General features: G+C 43.7%; 2 protein-coding genes across 2 annotated transcripts in view; one reads left to right on the forward strand and one right to left on the reverse strand.

Annotated features, from left to right (window-relative positions):
• Positions 1 to 1150: 1150 nt before the first annotated feature.
• Positions 1151 to 18357, forward strand: part of LOC133576139 (uncharacterized) — a 164631-nt gene continuing 147424 nt past the window's right edge. The window contains exons 1-2 of the mRNA XM_061929151.1: positions 1151 to 1384; positions 11969 to 12068. Coding sequence (XP_061785135.1) covers positions 1207 to 1384; positions 11969 to 12068 — 278 coding nt within the window. The 5' untranslated portion in view covers positions 1151 to 1206. The remainder of the gene's footprint in view (positions 1385 to 11968; positions 12069 to 18357) is intronic.
• On the reverse strand, positions 1507 to 10195 carry gzf1 (GDNF-inducible zinc finger protein 1). Its single transcript, XM_061929014.2, has 7 exons — positions 8894 to 10195; positions 8640 to 8823; positions 8409 to 8572; positions 4758 to 4852; positions 4523 to 4690; positions 4296 to 4453; positions 1507 to 4231 (listed from the first exon to the last, which is right to left on the reverse strand). The coding sequence occupies exons 1-7, from the start codon at positions 9808 to 9810 to the stop codon at positions 3623 to 3625; spliced, it is 2295 nt and encodes a 764-aa protein (XP_061784998.1). The 5' UTR covers positions 9811 to 10195; the 3' UTR covers positions 1507 to 3622.

Raw genomic sequence — 18357 nt, forward strand, 5'->3', positions numbered from 1 at the left:
AATGAAACTGCCTAACAATAAACCCACATAAGAAGCCAAGAACTCGCCCTCGATCATTCTACAGTTATGTGATTGGGCAGGCACGCTGTTTATATTGTGGGAAAACGGACGTGAGAAAAGGCTGTCCTCACTCAGGTCCGCATGGAGCTGGAGGGGGCGTGGCCTCCACCTCCGTCTGAATTTCGGGAGATTTTCGGGAGAATATTTGTCCCGGGAGGTTTTCAGGAGAGGCGCTGAATTACGGAGTCTCCCGGAAAATCTGGGAGGGTTGGCAAGTATGTGGTGACTTGTCCAGGATTCACCCTGCCTTCCACCCAAGTGCAGCTGGGATAGACTCCAGTCTCCCCGTACCCTCAAGATGGACAAGCGGTAGATGATGGATGCTATCACACGTATGCGCTAGATCCCGCTGAGCACAACACGTGACTGTCTTTGGTCGTACTCAATAATAAAAGCACATAAACTGAGCCACCAGCGAATGGGATTTTGTTATTTGGGCTCTTGATTCCGTGAAATGATAAATGATCACCTTTTGAGTTTCTTCCGCAGAAGAATCTGCAAAGAGCTCAGACTAGAGCCGCTGCTTCTTCGCATTGAGAGAAGCTGGTTGAAGTGGCTTGGGTGTCTAGTCCTGGGTCCCTCCCTGGTGAGTGTTCCTGGCATGCTCAGCCAAAAGAAGGACCCGGAACAGGCTGGAGGGATTGTGTCTCGCAGCTGGCCTGGGATCGACTTGGTCTTCCTCCGGTGGAACTGGTCGTGGTTGGCAGAAACGGGAAAGTCTGGGGTTCCCTAATGCAGGAGTATCCTGACTGAAAAATTGGCCAGAGGCCGAAAACCGACTGCATGTAAATGAACATGTATGTGTACATATTTGTATGTATACTGAACACAAATATAAACACACTTGTTTTTGCTCCCATTTTTCATGAGTTGAAATCAAAAATGTTAAACTTTTACTATTTACACAAAAGACCTATTCCTCTCAAATATTATTCACAAATCTGTCTAAATCTGTTTTAGTTAGCATTTCTTCTTTGCCAAGATAATCCATCCCACCTCACAGGTGTGACATATCAAGATGCTGATTAAACAGCATGATTATTGCACAGGTGTGTCTTCGGCTGCCCACAGTAAAAGGCCACGCTGAAATGTGCGGTTTTTGCTTTATTGGAGGTCTGGGGGTCAGAAAAGCAGTCAGTATCTGGTATGACCACCACTTGCCTCACACAGTGCAACACATCTCATTCACATAAAGTTGATCAGGTTGTTGATTGTGGCCTATGGAATGTTGGTCCACTCCTCTGGATATTGGCAGGAACTGGAACACGCTGTCATATACGCCAATTCACAGCATCCCAAACATGCTCAATGGGTGACATGTCCGGTGAGTATGCTGGCCATGCAAAAACTGGGATATTTTCAGCTTTCAGGAATTGTGTACAGATTCTTGCAACATGGGGTGGTGCATTGTCATGTTGCAGCATGAGGTGATGGTCTCGGGTGAATGGTACAACAATGGGCCTCAGGATCTCGTCACGGTATCTCTGTGCATTCAAAAGGCCATCAAAAAATGCACTTGTGTTGGTTGTTCATACGCCTGCCCATACATTTATATTTTTAAGTGTGTGTGTGTATATATATATATATATATAAAGACCTCTTCAAAGTTTTGTAATCAAAAATATCAAGCAGCTAAAATGTACCAAACATGGATAAGTGTGGAGTGTTTTGCTTTTTTCCCATCATGCATTGTAGTGTATTTAAATAGGTGTAATTTTGAATGATGTATAGTGATTGGACATTTTTGTGTTGGTCGCGGTTTGCGGCATGAGTGGAAAATGTTGTGTGGATTGGGTCAAATAGGTAAATGCTGTGGTGGGTACACTGCCATTTAACATTCATGGTCATTGACCTGATATACTCACATTGTCCACAAGACGGCGGTAAAATAAGTGGAAGAAAGTGGATAGAAGTATACGTGGGCAGAGAAACTAGTTTTTGCACACAATCTTTGGCCATACCGTAACCAAAACTGTATATGAAAACCAAGGCAAACTTTGTACCGTTATTGGGTCACCATGGCAACATCATCACAGTAGCTTTCCTCATTTTGTTACACACATATTGTATTTCCATGTAACCATTGATAACCTACGGATATCGGATTCCAATTATAAAATATGGCATTTGTTCAACCTAATGTGCCCCCTCACATAACATGTTGATTTTCTTGTACGAAAATGACCCTAGAGAGATGACTATCATCATAGACAATGTTTCTCACTTGAGAGTAGATGTTATGCTTTGGGTCTGGTTTACTAAAGGTTTGTGTGTACTAAAACATGTGCAAACCTGCCAGCACACGCAAAGCTGATCTACTAAATTTGTGCAAATTGCATTTAGAATAAGACCTGCAAACAATGTTGTGTCTTTGTCGTCATGCATATGCAAATTATATGCTGATCATCAAAAAGGCAACAATACTGGGAAGAGAAGATGCAAATATAATTATTTAGCACGAGCCATGTCATTTATCAACACTCATTACTGTTTTGCGAGCACTATTTTCCATTTTATTTAGCACGTCAGTAGGACATGCAAACTGACAGTTCCACACGCGGCTGCACGATCAGTGCTCGCGCTGCCCAGACAAGACCATTGATATCCTCCATCCTACGTGTATCTGTCAACATTCTGAACGTTCAGAAATAAAAAGTATTAGGCATATGGTCTATTCAGCAATTTCCTTTTATAATTTTTTAGCTGCTAAATGACTTAAGAGGCTGATTAAAATGAATTCAATTGATGTGTTTTGGTGTCAGCTGGCGGGTTTTTTTATGTTTCTTTTTCATTTAGGAAATATTTTACATACAAATAAATATTTCAATGCGCATTTTCTTGTGTTTCAGTCATCCCAGACTCAAATGTGCTGGTGATGCAATCCAGAGCCTTGCGCACAGAATTAAGTGTTAGCGTGTATATGTTTCTTTTGACGAGATTGCAATTAAGAAAAGGTGTTACAAATTATAGATGTGTGCCATTGGTGTCTCCATGGTAAAATCCTTGTACGCACGCAAAATGCACAATTAAATTAGGCTGTCTGCAGCACTTGTCAATTGCACACCCAGTCTTAGTTGATCACATGCAACACGCCCACTCATAGTACACGCTATTTTATTTAGTGCAGTAAATCAGGCCCTTTGTCTTTTAAATTGTAAATGGGTTATACTTGTTTAGCGCTTTTCTATCTTCAAGGTACTCAAAGCGCTTTGACACTATTTCCACATTCACACACTGATGGTGGGAGCTGCCATGCAAGGCCCACGACCCATCAGGAGCAAGGGTGAAGTGTCTTGCTCAAGGACACAACGGAAATGACTAGGATGGCAGAAACCGGTGAGTGAACCAGGAACTCTCAGGTTGCTGGCGCGGCTGCTCTATCAATGGAGCTACACCGGCCCCCATGTCATGTCAGTTTTACTTAAGTGTATTTAAATATGTTTAAATACCCTTTTACTTGTGTCCAGTTAAATAGCTAATATGCTTACTATCACAGTCTGAATGATGACAACGCAGCAAACACCACAACGGACAAAAAAAATGATATTTTTGCAGTATTTTTCTAGGAATTTGCATCTCCTTTTATGTGCTCCAAAGGTTGGTTCGATGTCCTTTGCGCGGACATCTTGTCCGACACGGTCACAGTATGAATGTTTGGGTGCAACACTTGTTCCTCAGCTGTGGCGTCACACACAGGAGCCAAGATGGTCTGGGAGACGGCCGTTTCTAAGACGGACGTCATCGAGGTCTCTGAAGATGTGGACTCAGGTATTGGGGCATGGAAGGGGCGTGCCACGGGTATGGCAAATGAGACGGGAACGGCTAACCCATCCAAAGCAATGTCCCTGGCTTCTGTGTTGTCTGGTGTCACCATGGACTGTAACTGAGTCCCCGACGGCATCTCGGTGTGGATGACGGTGATCCCGTTTAGGTGGGCTTGTTGCCCGAGCAGGGCGAGGGCCCCGTTTCCCTCCCACTCAGATGGGAGGGCGACCGGCTCGGCCACTGGCGCGGCTTCGGCGTTGGTTTTACGTGCTTTGGTATTGACTCTTTTAGCCGGGGTCTTTTTCTCCTGAGTGGGCGCCTCACTTGGAACTTTAGGCTTTTTCTCCTCCACGTTTCCCTCCAGAACCACAAGGTAGTTCTTCCACGGAGCGCTGGAGTCATGAGTCTGAAGGTTGGAGAGATTGGGGGTTGATATTGAACTCGCATCAAGTGTCTGCTCTGGTACTCACCGCCGTGTGCCTGCGCAGCGTGGACTTGTCGGAGAAGGTACGGCTGCACATTCCGCACATGTAAGGCTTCTCGCCGGTGTGAATGCGCTGGTGCCTCTGCAGGGCGTTGAGCTGCGTGAACTGCTTGCTGCAATACTTGCAGGCGTAGGGGCGCTCGCCTGACGGGAAAACACCAAAAATGCTTTCAAGCGTATCCGGATTGTGGCGTCTTCCTAGAGGGCCGTTACCTGTGTGTATCGTTAAATGCTGACGCAGGGAGTTCCTCTGGGCGAAGCCGCGGCCGCACTCATCACACTTGAAAGGCTTGGTGCCCGTGTGGATGTTGGAGTGGTTCCTCAGGTATTCTTTGGAAGCAAAACTCTTACCGCAGGCCTCGCACATGAAAGGTCTCTCTCCTTATAAAGGGGACAAAACGTTATGCTAAATAGGACAACCAAAAGATAACATTCAGACTTTTCTTACCCGTGTGGGAGCGCTTATGATAGACCAGCATGCTTTTCTGGGAGAAGCGGGCGTTGCACTTATCGCAGTAAAATGGCTTCTCTCCTGTGTGGATCCTAAACACAGTGACACATTTAGCTGGAGCCAAACGAATGACATTAAATGTTATTTCTCAACATTGGACCTGTTGGGATATAATTAAGATAATGAAGGATGAAGTGATTAAGAAATGTTTAGTATAGATGTGCTTAGAATAGGCCGTGCAACTAATCATATGTTCTAAAGTTCCAGTTGGAGCTGGGTGCAAGTTCATGCCTACGTACATACACTCTTATCTCCCACATTCTTGCCACTGTTTACGGCTTCTTTGCCGAGGTCTGAAGGACAACACCAGATATGAAGTCTGAGTCCAGGGAGAAGAAAGCAGAGGAATATTCCCCGCCTCGAAGAAGCTACCTCATTGCATATTCATACATTGTAAGGGCGCGAAGGGGATTGGCTCGTCCGGACAGCCCTGTGTAAGTCGCCGTGTTGAATGCTACTAGGGACAAATAGCGCTCAGACAAATTGTATTAGAATTGTATCCAATAGGGAATCAATACTTCTGATTTTAAGTTTACGAATCGTGTCCTCTTTAAACATCTTCTGGGTCCAGATTAAACGAATACGTCGACAGACCGTCAATCATACACAGTCTAATGGGGCTTAGTAATGAACCCTGTGGAATACCAACAGTTAAAAGTATGTTGAATATGAGAGCCGCGCCACTCATTCGCTGCTATATTCTTGTTGTATCTCTCAAAATAAACGTAAATTTCTGGGTTTTTTTTCCACCTATAAATCTGATGATATAAATATTGAAGCACAGTGGTACCTTAACTTGTGTAACAATGCTAAACTGTAAACTATGGTCAACCTGCACTTCAATGCAGTCTCTATGCCGCTGGACAAAGCTCAAACAAAATCTCATTGACATGTATGACTTAAGTGTTATTATGACAATGACAATAAAGGAATTGATTGATTGATATTTAGAGATACAAGATGTTTTGACTGATTTTTCTTAGGCTTCAGGTTATGAGCATTCCCACTGCTAGCTGACATAGTGAAAGCCACAGTGAACACATAAGATCAGCCCCAAAACTTAGAGATTGTAATAACTTTGTTTCCAACCATTGCAAACCATTAGCAACAGTCAATACATATATAGATTATATATATATATATAATCTATATTGCGATATATATAGCAGCCTCTTGTGATAACGGTTTGTCACAATTTTGCTCGAAGATATTGACCTACAAATTATTGCAGATAAGCGATATTATTGTCAACATTATTTTGAGACCAAATTAACCACTGATGTAATAATACATAAAAATAATAATACAAATATACCTTTTCAAATGCAATAAACTTGAATTTCTTATATATTCTAACATCGTAATTGGAATGTAAACTTTTAAATATGCAATTAATGAAAATAAAATACACTGTCTGCACTTGAATAAAATCATTTTATAAATGATAATTTTATCAAAATAAAATAGGTTCTGTCCTTGTTAAGGAAGGGGTAGGTGAATGGGTTATACTTGTACAGCGCTTTTCTACCTTTAAGGTACTCAAAGCGCTTTGACACCATTTCCACACTGATGGTGGGAGTTGCCATGCAAGGGGCTAACCACGACCCATCAGGAGCAAGGGTGAAGTGTCTTGCTCAAAGACACAATAGACATGACTAGGATGACAGAAGCCGGGGATTGAACCAGTAACCCTCAGGTTGATGGCACGGCCGCTCCACCAAGCGAGTCACACCGTGCCCCTTGTCATGTCAGTTTATATAGTATATTTAAATATGTTCATTCATCTATTTTCTACCGCTTGTCCCTTTTGGGGTCGCGGGGGGTGCTGGAGCCTATCTCAGCTGCATTCGGGCGGAAGGCGGGGTACACCCTGGACAAGTCGCTACCTCATCACAGGGCCAACACAGATACACAGACAACATTCACACTCACATTCACACACTAGGGAACATTATTTAGTGTTGCCAATCAACCAGGTGCATGTTTTTGGAGGTGGGAGGAAGCCGGAGTACCCGGAGGGAACCCACACAGTCACGGGGAGAACATGCAAACTCCACACAGAAAGATCATTTTCTTCCATTTTATTCGCAAACGTTTTAGAGTGTTTTAAATGCGAATTGGATGATCACTTTATTTTACTTCCGGTTTATGTGACGTCCTGCAAGTTCAATTCCTGTTGAACATATCTGCGTTTCAACGTGACACTGTGGAATTTATATTGATAACTTTGTGCAAAGACAGCATGTTCAATGTGAATACTGCTTCTTAGTTGTTTGGACAGTAATGTGTTCATTCAAGTTTAGATTGGGGGATGATGTTTCTTAATGGGGAAAGATGTTAATGTCTCTTGTTTTCATGTTAGCATTTAAGCAAGCAAGCTGATGCGAGTCAGTTCACAATTTTGTCAAAGTGCAGTTATTAATCACAATTTTTCGATCATTTTAATTTAATACGTAATACTAATCATCAGGAGTTTTCAGGCGGTGATCATTGTAACCGTTTATGTGCATTTAGTACAAGCACCCGCTGGAACCGATTAAAAAAAACGGACTGCTCTTGCAATCCGTAACACAGTATGCATATGGCGGTTATCGATGCTGCTTATTGAGTTCATTTTCATTTAATGTTCGATTAATTGACTTGTCGAATATCAGGTCTAATCACAATATACTTATTTGGCATATAAATGATCATTTGATCATTTCAAAAAAAAAAGTTACAAAGGCTCCTAATTTGGCTGCTCAAGTATATGGTAACATATTGGGCCATTTCCAGTTATGTTATTTTGTCAAAACTAATATTGACCTATTTGCAATTTTACTGTCGGTATATGGTTACTTTCTGTAAGTCTGCTTTAACATTACAATTACTACACTATTTCATACAACTTCTGTACTTTTGTCGTACTTTCTATTGTATTGTTTTTCAAATAATATGTATCTAAGAGTTAGTTTTTCTTTTTAAAAGGCATGTTAAATGTTCGACCTGTGGTGTTTTTTGGGGGACTAAACACGAATGAAATTGATTTCAATTAATTACAATGATTTGAGATGCGGGCAGCACGGTGGCACAGGAGTTAGTGCATGTGTCTCACAATACGAAGGTCCTGAGTAGTCTTGGGTTCAATCCCGGGCTCGGGATCTTTCTGTGTGGAGTTTGCATGTTCTCCCCGTGACTGCGTGGGTTCTCTCCGGGTACTCCAGCTTCCTCCCACCTCCAAAAACATGCACCTGGGGATAGGTTGATTGGCAACACTAAATTGGCCTTAGTGTGTGAATGTGAGTGTGAATGTTGTCTATTTGTGTTGGCCCTGTGATGAGGTGGCGACTTGTCCAGGGTGTACCCCGCCTTCTGCCAGAATGCAGCTGAGATAGGCTCCAGCGCCCCCCGTGACCCCAAAAGGGACATGCGGTAGAAAATGGATGGATGGATTTGAAATGCAAGTGTTTTGAGTTACGAGCTCAGTCATATAACTGATTGATCTTGAAAGTTGAGATACAACTGTACTCAAAATGTATATTGACCCATAGAAAATCATTGAAATGTAACCTGGTAGTACCTGGTTCTGCGAACTAGAGGCCTAAATACCTTTGGTGCATTTTGAGCGCCGAGTTCTGGGTGAAGCGGGCGCCGCAGTCGTTGCAGGCGAAGGGCTTGATGCCACTGTGTATCTTCTTGTGAAGCTCCAGCGACGCTTTGGAGCTGAGCGACTTGCCGCAGTCGGGACACTGGTGATACTGGGGGACGTGCACCTAAAACGGCACGGAGACAGACGCGTCAGGAAACCCGCCATTAGCAACACGGTAGTTTCCAAGTGACCTGTTGGTGGTGGCGGACCACGTCCTTCTTCCGTTTAAAGGTCTTAGCGCAGACGTCGCAGGAGAACTGTCTCTCGGTGCTGTGGACGTGTTTCTCGTGGATCTTCAGGTTGCTGCGGTTAGAGAATGTCTGCAGGCAGGTCTTGCAGCGGTACACCAGGTCCGCTTTGACCCCGTGGTAGGTGCTGGTCAACACAAGAGGAACAAGTTGATGGCAACATCATTCATCGAAAGAGACAGGAGATGAACGTGTACCTGACGTGCTTCATGTAGCATCTCTCGTACAAGAAGGTCCGCTGGCAGTTGTTGCACAAGAACTGGGCCTTCCTCTTGGACCGTACATTGGCTTCCTCCTCGTCCTCCTCCCCTGTGGATAACAAGGGTTCCTCGCCATCATCCAGACTCAGTGAAACATCGTCATCTGGTCCGATGTCAACGGTGTCTACAGGAGGCGACGGCGGCCATGACTCTTCAGATTCTGTCTGAGCTCCTGCTTCCTCTACGTCCTCCTTGTTTTCTGACACTTCATCAGCTTCCTTCACCGCGTCTGGCTTTAGTTCTACACATCTCTGGAGGACCTCATGGCCGCCCAACCTAAGTTTCAGTTTCTTGACTTCTAGTGTTTGCTCCTCGCCGTCTGTCTCCGAGGGATTTGATGTTGCCGAAAGCTGCTCAGAGGTTTTTTGAGCGAGCTTGCCTTTCTTCTTTCTGCTTGGTTTGGCAGCCGCGGACTCTTCCAGGTCCAAGTTGGATGCATAATCGGTTGGCTCTTGTAGGAGCCCAGCGCTGATAGCGGCACTGCAGATCTTCAAGAGCTCGTCGCAATCCAAAAGCCTCGCCGCCTGTTCTATGTCCACGATCTTGCTCTGAGTGATTACCACTTTCCCTGTGTAGACAAACTCCAAAAACGTGGAAAAGTCCCCGGGCTGCATGATGGAAAGCGGGATGTTGTCCCGTGCACCACCGTCCTGAGAGAGGAATATGTTTTTAAAGTACCCGCTGGAGGCGGCAAGGATCACCTGGTGCGCCTGGAAAGCCTGCACGTCTCCCTGGTAGTCCACCTGCACGGTGACGTCACTGAGGAGACCTTGCAGTCTCAGGTTGTGCAGAGAGTCCAGGATGTGCTCGTGGTGGGACGTAGAGGTGAGCTGGACCATGCCAGTACCCATCATTCAGCTAAATAGACGATATACGTTGGGTTGGACTAAATGTTTAAAATGTCGGCATTAACGTTAATTTTTCACGAAAACTATATTAAGTCAAAATCATTGAGTATCCTGCATCGGCTAGCTTGTTTTTTTGTCAACAGGCTGGCTACAAGCTAGCATAGCCGTTTCCTAAATTCAGCTAGGTAAGCTAAATTATCAACAGAATCGCGGTAAATGTTGCTAATAATAAGCAGCGCCGGGACAAAAGCGCTTAAGTCAGCGAGTTTCTTACCGTAAGGTCGCTAAAATGACAGCCAGGACCATTTATGTAAGTAATTTCCTTCGGAAAACAACACTTGGCTTTTAACTGCGCACCGACTTCCGGTACGGCTGCGACAGATCTGGGATCAGCCTTGCTTAGTGCGTATCTAAAGAGCGTGCGTCAACTACGACAGATGCTGGTCCTGAGTCTGTGCTTTTGAGTGGACGAATGCGTGTATCGTTCGTTCATTCTGCTTTTCCATTTGACACAACACTGGGAAATTAAAACAACCACGTCACCTCTCCACTTTTTATTGACAAACACATTTCCATCATTTTCCGAATTTATCATCTAGCTAGCATGTAACTAGTATATGCTCAACATTCACCCGGAAGTAGTTTGTTCACGTATTTTTTCCCCAGACCATATTTGGGTGTACGTTTTACCGCTTTCTAAACGTAATTATGTCAGCAAACGAATGATTATGTCCACAGAAGCATCAACATTTGCCATTGTGCGTATTGGTCATTATTCTGGGAAGTCTTCTACCACTTTTCGTTACCTGTGAGCCCAAATCCATGTCAAACTACATCCGGGTAAACTTGGCGTATCAAATGGATTCTCAAAAATTAAATGTATATGCATGCATGGTTTCCATTTCCCCCTACACTTGATTTAATGAACAAATGTATATATATGACATTTTAAAAATGTATTGTTTTCTTGAACTTTAAAACGCGTATCCTTTTTTTAGTGGTGGTTCCAAATGGAAAAACAAACGATTCACGGATTTTTATGGAACAAAGGCGCACTCTTCACCTCTTGAATACTCCAACGCCTCATTACCGTACCATATTGAAGTAATTAATGTCCTTTACAAAAATATTCCGCCACTTTTTCATCACGTTTGTAAGATTTTAGCCACATGGTGACGCCATTGCACAGATGAACACCATTGCAAGCCCAATGTAATCCTTTTTGTGTGTACAGTAGCTTGGCACGGTTCTCATTTTTTAAATTTCTTTCCATTTAGTAAATCATACACTGCTCATGTGTCAAACTAAGTGCCTTAACACTCACTTTATATGCTGTAATCCAAGTTATAAACTACATTCATGTACACTGACACCTGCGAAAAATCATTGCCAGAAATTAAGAAAAATAAACACTTTAGGTAAACATCTGAGCTGCAGCTACTTGAAGATTCACAGTGCAGGCTGTTCTGCCGTTGCCAAGGTTTCTGTTTTCCTACACAAAGAAATCCATATAGCGTACATTTATCATAATGAATCCTGCAAAAAGCCTGCAGTCTGCCTGCCTTGCCTCGCTCCGGTGACTCATACTGCACTCAGGACCCAAAAGCTTTTTTTTCCCACACTGTTCTTTCTACACTAGACTGGGAACATTGTGTTTGTATCGCTGCCGCATACACGCATACGCACACACACACAGTAGCAGCTGACTACTGAACCATATGAAAGATTGAAATCAACATGTCTGCATGTATTAAGCTGCTGCAGCTGCAGTATTTCTAAATATATACTGTAGGTGTTAATGTACTGCCATGAGACAAAACAAAGAGTTCAATGCAAAATGGAATGTGCAAATGAATGAGAAGTGAGTCGGTGTGACCTTTGACACAACTGAGATAAGATGACGCAAATACCGATAATAGCTTCTTCTTTTCTGTAAACTGTATGCAATTACAAAAATATTTGTCTCCTCATTGAAATTGCCTTTTGTTATTCTCCCTCTTCTTTTGTAAAGCGCTGTGACATATGAAACATTCTCAGCATGTAGTGAGATGTCATCACGCGTCTGACAACATGCGTAAACTAGCAGGCGAGGTACATGCATGGCTGAGATTACTGCAGGTCGTTCTGCTTAATTGTGTCTCTGAATCTGTTTTTTACCCTACAGTACACTTGCCTGGGGTCACCGAATTTTTGTTGAAACGGTTCGAAGGCAGAACAGGAAGTGGAAGAGGTCACATGATCCACCAGCTGACTTGCAACAGTAGGTAAGTGACACAGTAGTTTTGTTACTAATGCATAATTGTTTGCTTTTATGGTGATGCACTCTTATGCCACCCATCCAGACATTTTCTACCACTTGTCCCTCTCGGGGTCGCAGAGGGCCTGGAGCCTATCCCAGCTGCTCTCGGGCCCAAGGTCGCGTACACCCTGGACAAGTGGCCACCTCATCGCAGGGCCAACACAGATAGACAACATTTACATTCACACACTAGGGCCCATTTAGTGTTACCAATCAGCCTATCCTCAGGTGCAGGTCTTTAAAGGTGGGAGAAAGTCGGAGTACCCGGAGGGGAACTCATGCAGTCACGGGGTGAACATGTAAACTCCACACAGAAAGACCCTGAGCCCAGGAAATGAACCCATGACCTTTACTTTTTATTCTATTTAAGTTGTATTTCATTTTAAATACTAAAACAATTGATACAATTTCATCCATCCATCCATCCATCTTCTTCCACTTATCCAAGGTTGGGTCGCGTGGGCAGCCAAAGTAGAGAAGCCAAGACATCCTTCTCCGCAGCCACTTCGTCCAGCTCCTCCCGGGGGATCCCGAGACATAGTCCCCCCAACGTGTCCTTGGTCTTGCCCGTCGCCTTATACCGGTCCAACATACCCTAAACAACTCCCCAGAGAGGCGTTCGGAGGGCATCCTGACCATCTGCCCGAACTACCTTAGCTGGCTCCTCTTGACGTGGAGGAGTAGCTGCTTTAGTCTGAGGGACTTCCAAATGACCAAGCTTCTCATCCTATCTGTAAGAGCCCTGCCACCCAATGTAAGAAACTCATTTCGGCCGCTTGTATCCGCGATCTTGTCCTTTCGGTCGTAACCCAAAGCTCATGATCATAGGTGAGACTAGGAACGTAGATCGACCAGTAAATTGAGAACTTTGCCTTCCAGCTCAGCTTTTTCTTCACCGCGACAGATTGATACAGGGTTCGCATCACTGCAGACGCCTCACCAAATTGCTTGTCGATCTCACGATCCACTCGGTGCTGATACTCATCTCAATTGCTTTACACTCTGCTGCGAACCGGTCCAGTGAAAGCTGAAGGTCCTGGCCAGTTGAAGCCAAAAAAACCCCATTTCTGATCACCTCTTCAGGGTCTGTGCAGTTGAGCTTTTCTCCAAACATGGTGAGGAACATGGTGAAGTTGATGGGCCCAGGACCACATCTTCTGCAAAAAGCAGATGCCTAATCTTGCAGCCACTGCGCCGAGAATTTCTGTTCATTAGTTTTGAATAGAACCGATGACAAAGGGCAGCCCTGGTGCAGTCCAATCGTCATTGGAAACGGGTCAGACTTACGGCCGGCAATGCGGGCCAAGTTCTGACACCGGTCATACAGGAAACAGACTGCCACAATCAGGCGGTCCGATACCCCATACTCTCTGAACACTCCGGCAGGACTTCCGAGAGACACAGTTGAATGCCTTCTCCAAGTCCACAAAGCACATGTAAACTGGTTGGGCAAACTCCCATGCACCCTCGAGGATCCTGCCGAGAGTACAGAGCTGGACGAAAACCATACTGCTCTTCCTGGATCTGAGGTTCGACTATCCGGCTTAGCCTCCTCTGCAGTACACCTGAATAGACCTTACCGGGAAGGCTGAGGATTGTGATCCCACCCACCACACACCCTCCGGTTCCCCTTTTTAAAAAGAGGAACCACCACCCCGGTCTGCCAATCCAGAGGCACCGCCTCCGATGTCCACGCAATGTTGCAGAGTCTTGTCAACTAAGACAGCCCCACTGCATCCAGAGCCTTAAGGAACTATGGGCGGGACTCATTTACCCCCAAGGCCCTGCCACTGCAGAATTTTTTTACTACCTCAGCCCCAGAAATAAGAGTCCACCACACATTACCCAGACACTGGTTCCTCATAGAAGACATTAAGGTGGGATCAAGGAGGTCTTCGAAGTATTCTTTCCCACTATCCACAACATCCCCAGTGGAGGTTAGCAGCACACCACCCCCACCATACACGGTGTTGACAGTGCACTGCTTCCCCCTCCTTAGGTGGCGGATGGTGGTCCAGAACCGCTTAGAAGCCACCAGGAAGACTTTTTTCATGGCTTCCCTGAACTCCTCCCATGTCCGAATTTCTGCCTCTGTGACTGCCGACGCCGTTTTCCATTTGGCCTGTCGGTATCTGTCCGCTGCCACCGGAGTCCCACGAGCCAAAAGGACCCGATAGGACTCCTTCTTCAGCTTGACGGCATTCCTCACCAACACCAGCTGGTTCTGGGATTACAGCCACGACAGGCTCCACCCGCATTGCATCCACAGCTTCGATCGGCCACCTCGACAATAGAGACACGGAACATGGTCCATTCAGACTCAATATCCAGTGCCTCCCTCGTGCAATGTTCAGTGTTCTTCCGGAGGGGGGAATTGGAACTCTCTCTGACGGGAGACTCTGCTAGACGTTCCCAGCAGACTCTCACAATGCGTTTGGGCCTGCCAGGTCTGACGGCATCAATCGGAGCCAACTCACCACCAGTTGGTGATCGGTGAAAGCTACACCCCTCTCTTCACTTGAGTGTCCTAAACATGAGACCGCAAATCCAATGACACAACCACAAAGTCGATCATCGAACTGCGACCTAGAGTGTCTTGGTGCCAAGTGCACACATGGACACCCTTATGTTTGAACATTGTGTTTGTTATGGACAATCTGTGACAAGCAGAAAAGTCCAATAACAAAACACCACTCGGGTATAGATTCGAATAAATTAACTTTACTGGATCTGCAACAACATTTATGGTCTTCTTTCGTGGCCCATGTTGTACAAAGTTTTTAAGAAATGTCTTTTGCAGGTTTTGTGTAATCTAACTGCGATCAAAACAACAAGCAGGGACACCAAACATTATCGCCAGCAGTGATCTTTAATCTTGATGACTGTTGCATTCGTCTTTTCATATAGGTCTTCGAACTGCTCTTTGTCTGGTCCCTCACCGAGGACCTGTTTGTCTTGGGAGACCCTACCAGGGGGCATCGAGCCCCCCAGACAACATAGCTCCTAGGATCATTGGGACACTCAAACTCCTCTTCCACAATAAAGTGGCAGCTCAGGAGAGGAGTTGATACAGTTATTAATATAATTTACAAAACCCAAAACCAGTGAAGTTGGCACGTTGTGTAAATCGTAAATAATAACAGAATACAATAGTTTGCAAATCCTTTTCAACTTCTATTCAATTGAATGGACTGCAAAGACAAGATACTTAATGTTCGAACTGAGAAACTTATTTTTTTGTGCAAATAATCATTGACTTAGAATTTAATGGCAGCAACACATTGCAAAAAAGTTGGCACAGGGGCATTTTTACCACTGTGTTACATGGCCTTTCCTTTTAACAACACTAAGTAAACGTTTGGGAACTGAGGAGACCAATTTTTGAAGCTTTTCAGGTGGAATTCTTTCCCATTCTTGCCTGATGTACAGCTTAAGTTGTTTAAAAGTCCGGGGTCTCCGTTGTGGTATTTTAGGCTTCATATTGCGCCACACATTTTCAATGGGAGATAGGTCTGGACTACAGGTAGGCCAGTCTAGTACCCGCACTCTTTTACTATGAAGCCACGCTGTTGTAACACGTGGCTTGGCATTGTCTTGCTGAAACAAGCCGGGGCGTCCATGGTAACGTAGCTTGGATGGCAAAATATGTTGCTCCAAAACCTGTATGTACCTTTCAGCATTAATGCTGCCTTCACAGATGTGTAAGTTACCCATGCCTTGGGCACTAATACACCCCCATACCATCACAGATGCTGGTTTTTGAACTTTGCGCCTATAAAAATCCGGATGGTTCTTTTCCTCTTTGTTCCGGAGGACACGACGTCCACAGTTTCCAAAAACAATTTGAAATTTAGACTCGTCAAATCACAGAAATACTTTTCCACTTTGTATCAGTCCATCTGAGATGAGCTTGGGCCCAGCGAAGTCGGTGGCGTTTCTGGGTGTTGTTGATAAATGGCTTTTGCTTTGCATAGTAGAGTTTTAACTTGCACTTACAGATGTAGCGACAAACTGTAGTTACTGACAGTGGTTTTCTGAAGTGCTCCTGAACCCATGTGATGATATCCTTTACACACTGATGTCGCTTTTTGATGCAATACCGCCTGAGGGATCGAAGGTTCGTAATATCATCGCTTACGTGCAATGATTTCTCCAGATTCTGTGAACCTTTTGATATTACGGACCGTAGATGGTGAAATCCCTAAATTCCTTGCAATAGCTGGTTGAGAAATGTTGTTCTTAAACTGTTGAACAATTTGCTCACGCATTTGTTCACAAAGTGGTGACCGTTTCCCCATCCTTGTTTGTGAATGACTGAGCATTTCATTAAAGCTGCTTTTATACTCAATCATGGCACCCACCTGTTCCCAATTAGCCTGTTTACCTGTGGGATGTTCTAAATAAGTGTTTGATGAGCATTCCTAAACTTTCTCAGTCTTTTTGCCACTTGTGCCAGCTTTTTTGAAATATGTTGCAGGGTCCAAATGAGCTAATATTTGCAAAAAATAACAACGTTTACCAGTTTGAACGTTAAGTATGTTGTCTTTCCAGTGTATTCAATTGAATATATGTTGAAAATAATTTGCAAATCATTGTATTATGTTTTTATTTACGATTTACACAACGTGCCAACTTCACTGGTTTTGGGTTTTGTAAAATGATGGGATGCTGGGCATTCTTGTAAGTAAATGGACTCAAATAGTAGTGTAATTAAACTAAATCTAGAATATTCATGCCAAATATAATAACAGTAATGATTCAAATGATGAAGGGTATTTTGATGCACTTCTGTCATAATTCACCTTTTTTTTTTACCAGAGCTCCATCTGCTGGATCTGGTGGGGCCTCATTGCTAGTTGACACTACAGTGTTAAAATGTATGTAGAATTTACAGTAAAAATGCAGGTCAGTCGCCAGAATTTTAGTGTTAAAATGGAAAAAAGGTGGCGCTGTTCTTAAATGTACAGTAATGCTCTATAAAAAAAACAACAGCTGTAGATTTTATGGTAAAAAAATGGCAGCTCTATCGCCTGAATTTGACTTAAAAAAAATAAAAGTGGTACCATTTATCCATTTACAGCAATGCATTGTAGAAAAAAAAACTTAAGATTTTTTGGACAAAAACCGGCAGCTGAGTTACCAAAATTTTACCGTAATACTGTTTTACCACACATGTGGTACTGTTTTTAAGGTCACAGTCATACACTGTAAAAACAACAACCGTAGATTTTACGTAAAAAATGACACCTTACTTGCCAGAATTTACCATAAAAATAACATTGGTATCGTTTTTCCATTTATAGCAGTTGTGTCCAAAGTGTGGCCCAGGGGCCATTTGTGACCTGAAGCTCAAGCTTTGTTGGCCCACCACAGATTGTCGAAATAAAATCAATCCAAAAAAAAGTACAAATGTAAAAAAAAAAAGAAAGAAAGAAAATAGTGTAATGATTATAACACAAAATGTACACAGTGTTGTCATTAAATATGTATACCTTCTGTTTTCAGCATTTAAAAAAAAAAGTTTACTAAAGAAAAAATATATAATATGCCCCGCACATGTTTTGACTTTTCAGTATTCACCCCTGATTTAGAGTAATCCTGGGTAAAAACTAGCATACTTTTTATGGTAAAATTCTGGTGCTTCTAGTTTTCTACTGTACCTGTACAATTGATTTTTTACATTTTACAACAGCAAAAAATATGGGGGGGAGGAAGAATCAATGAACTTTACTGGATCTGCAACATTTATCTTCTTCTTTCGTGGCCCATGTAGTACAACATTTTTGAGTAATGCCTTTTACAGTTTTTGTGTAATCTAACTGCGATCAAAACAACAAGGGGGGACACCAAACATTATTGCCAGCAGTGATATTTAATCTTGATGACTGTTGCGTCCGTCTCATTTGAATGCAGCAAGAGTACGCCATTGTCCTTGCGAGCCCCCCAGTCCCTTAACAGCTATGACTCATAATCGTGGCAGACGAAGCGATGGTAACTGAGAAGAATGATCCAAGAAGAAAACCGCAGTGTTCACTTTGTTCTCCATGACCACAACCGAACCTGGCCAGACCCGACGCCGGTCTCGGTCCTAATGAGCGATCTGTGGCGGTTTGTCCTTCCGCTACTTTCAGTGAACCCTTGCCGAGCAATAAATACAAATGGTTGCGTGAATGCAGCGCAATTTCTAGGCGAGCGACTTTTTGATTTATGCTTTTTTTGCATTAAATGAATGTCATCTGTATTTTTATTGTAAA

Source organism: Nerophis lumbriciformis, linkage group LG34 (genome assembly GCF_033978685.3).
Source record: "Nerophis lumbriciformis linkage group LG34, RoL_Nlum_v2.1, whole genome shotgun sequence".
Taxonomy (NCBI): domain Eukaryota; kingdom Metazoa; phylum Chordata; class Actinopteri; order Syngnathiformes; family Syngnathidae; genus Nerophis; species Nerophis lumbriciformis.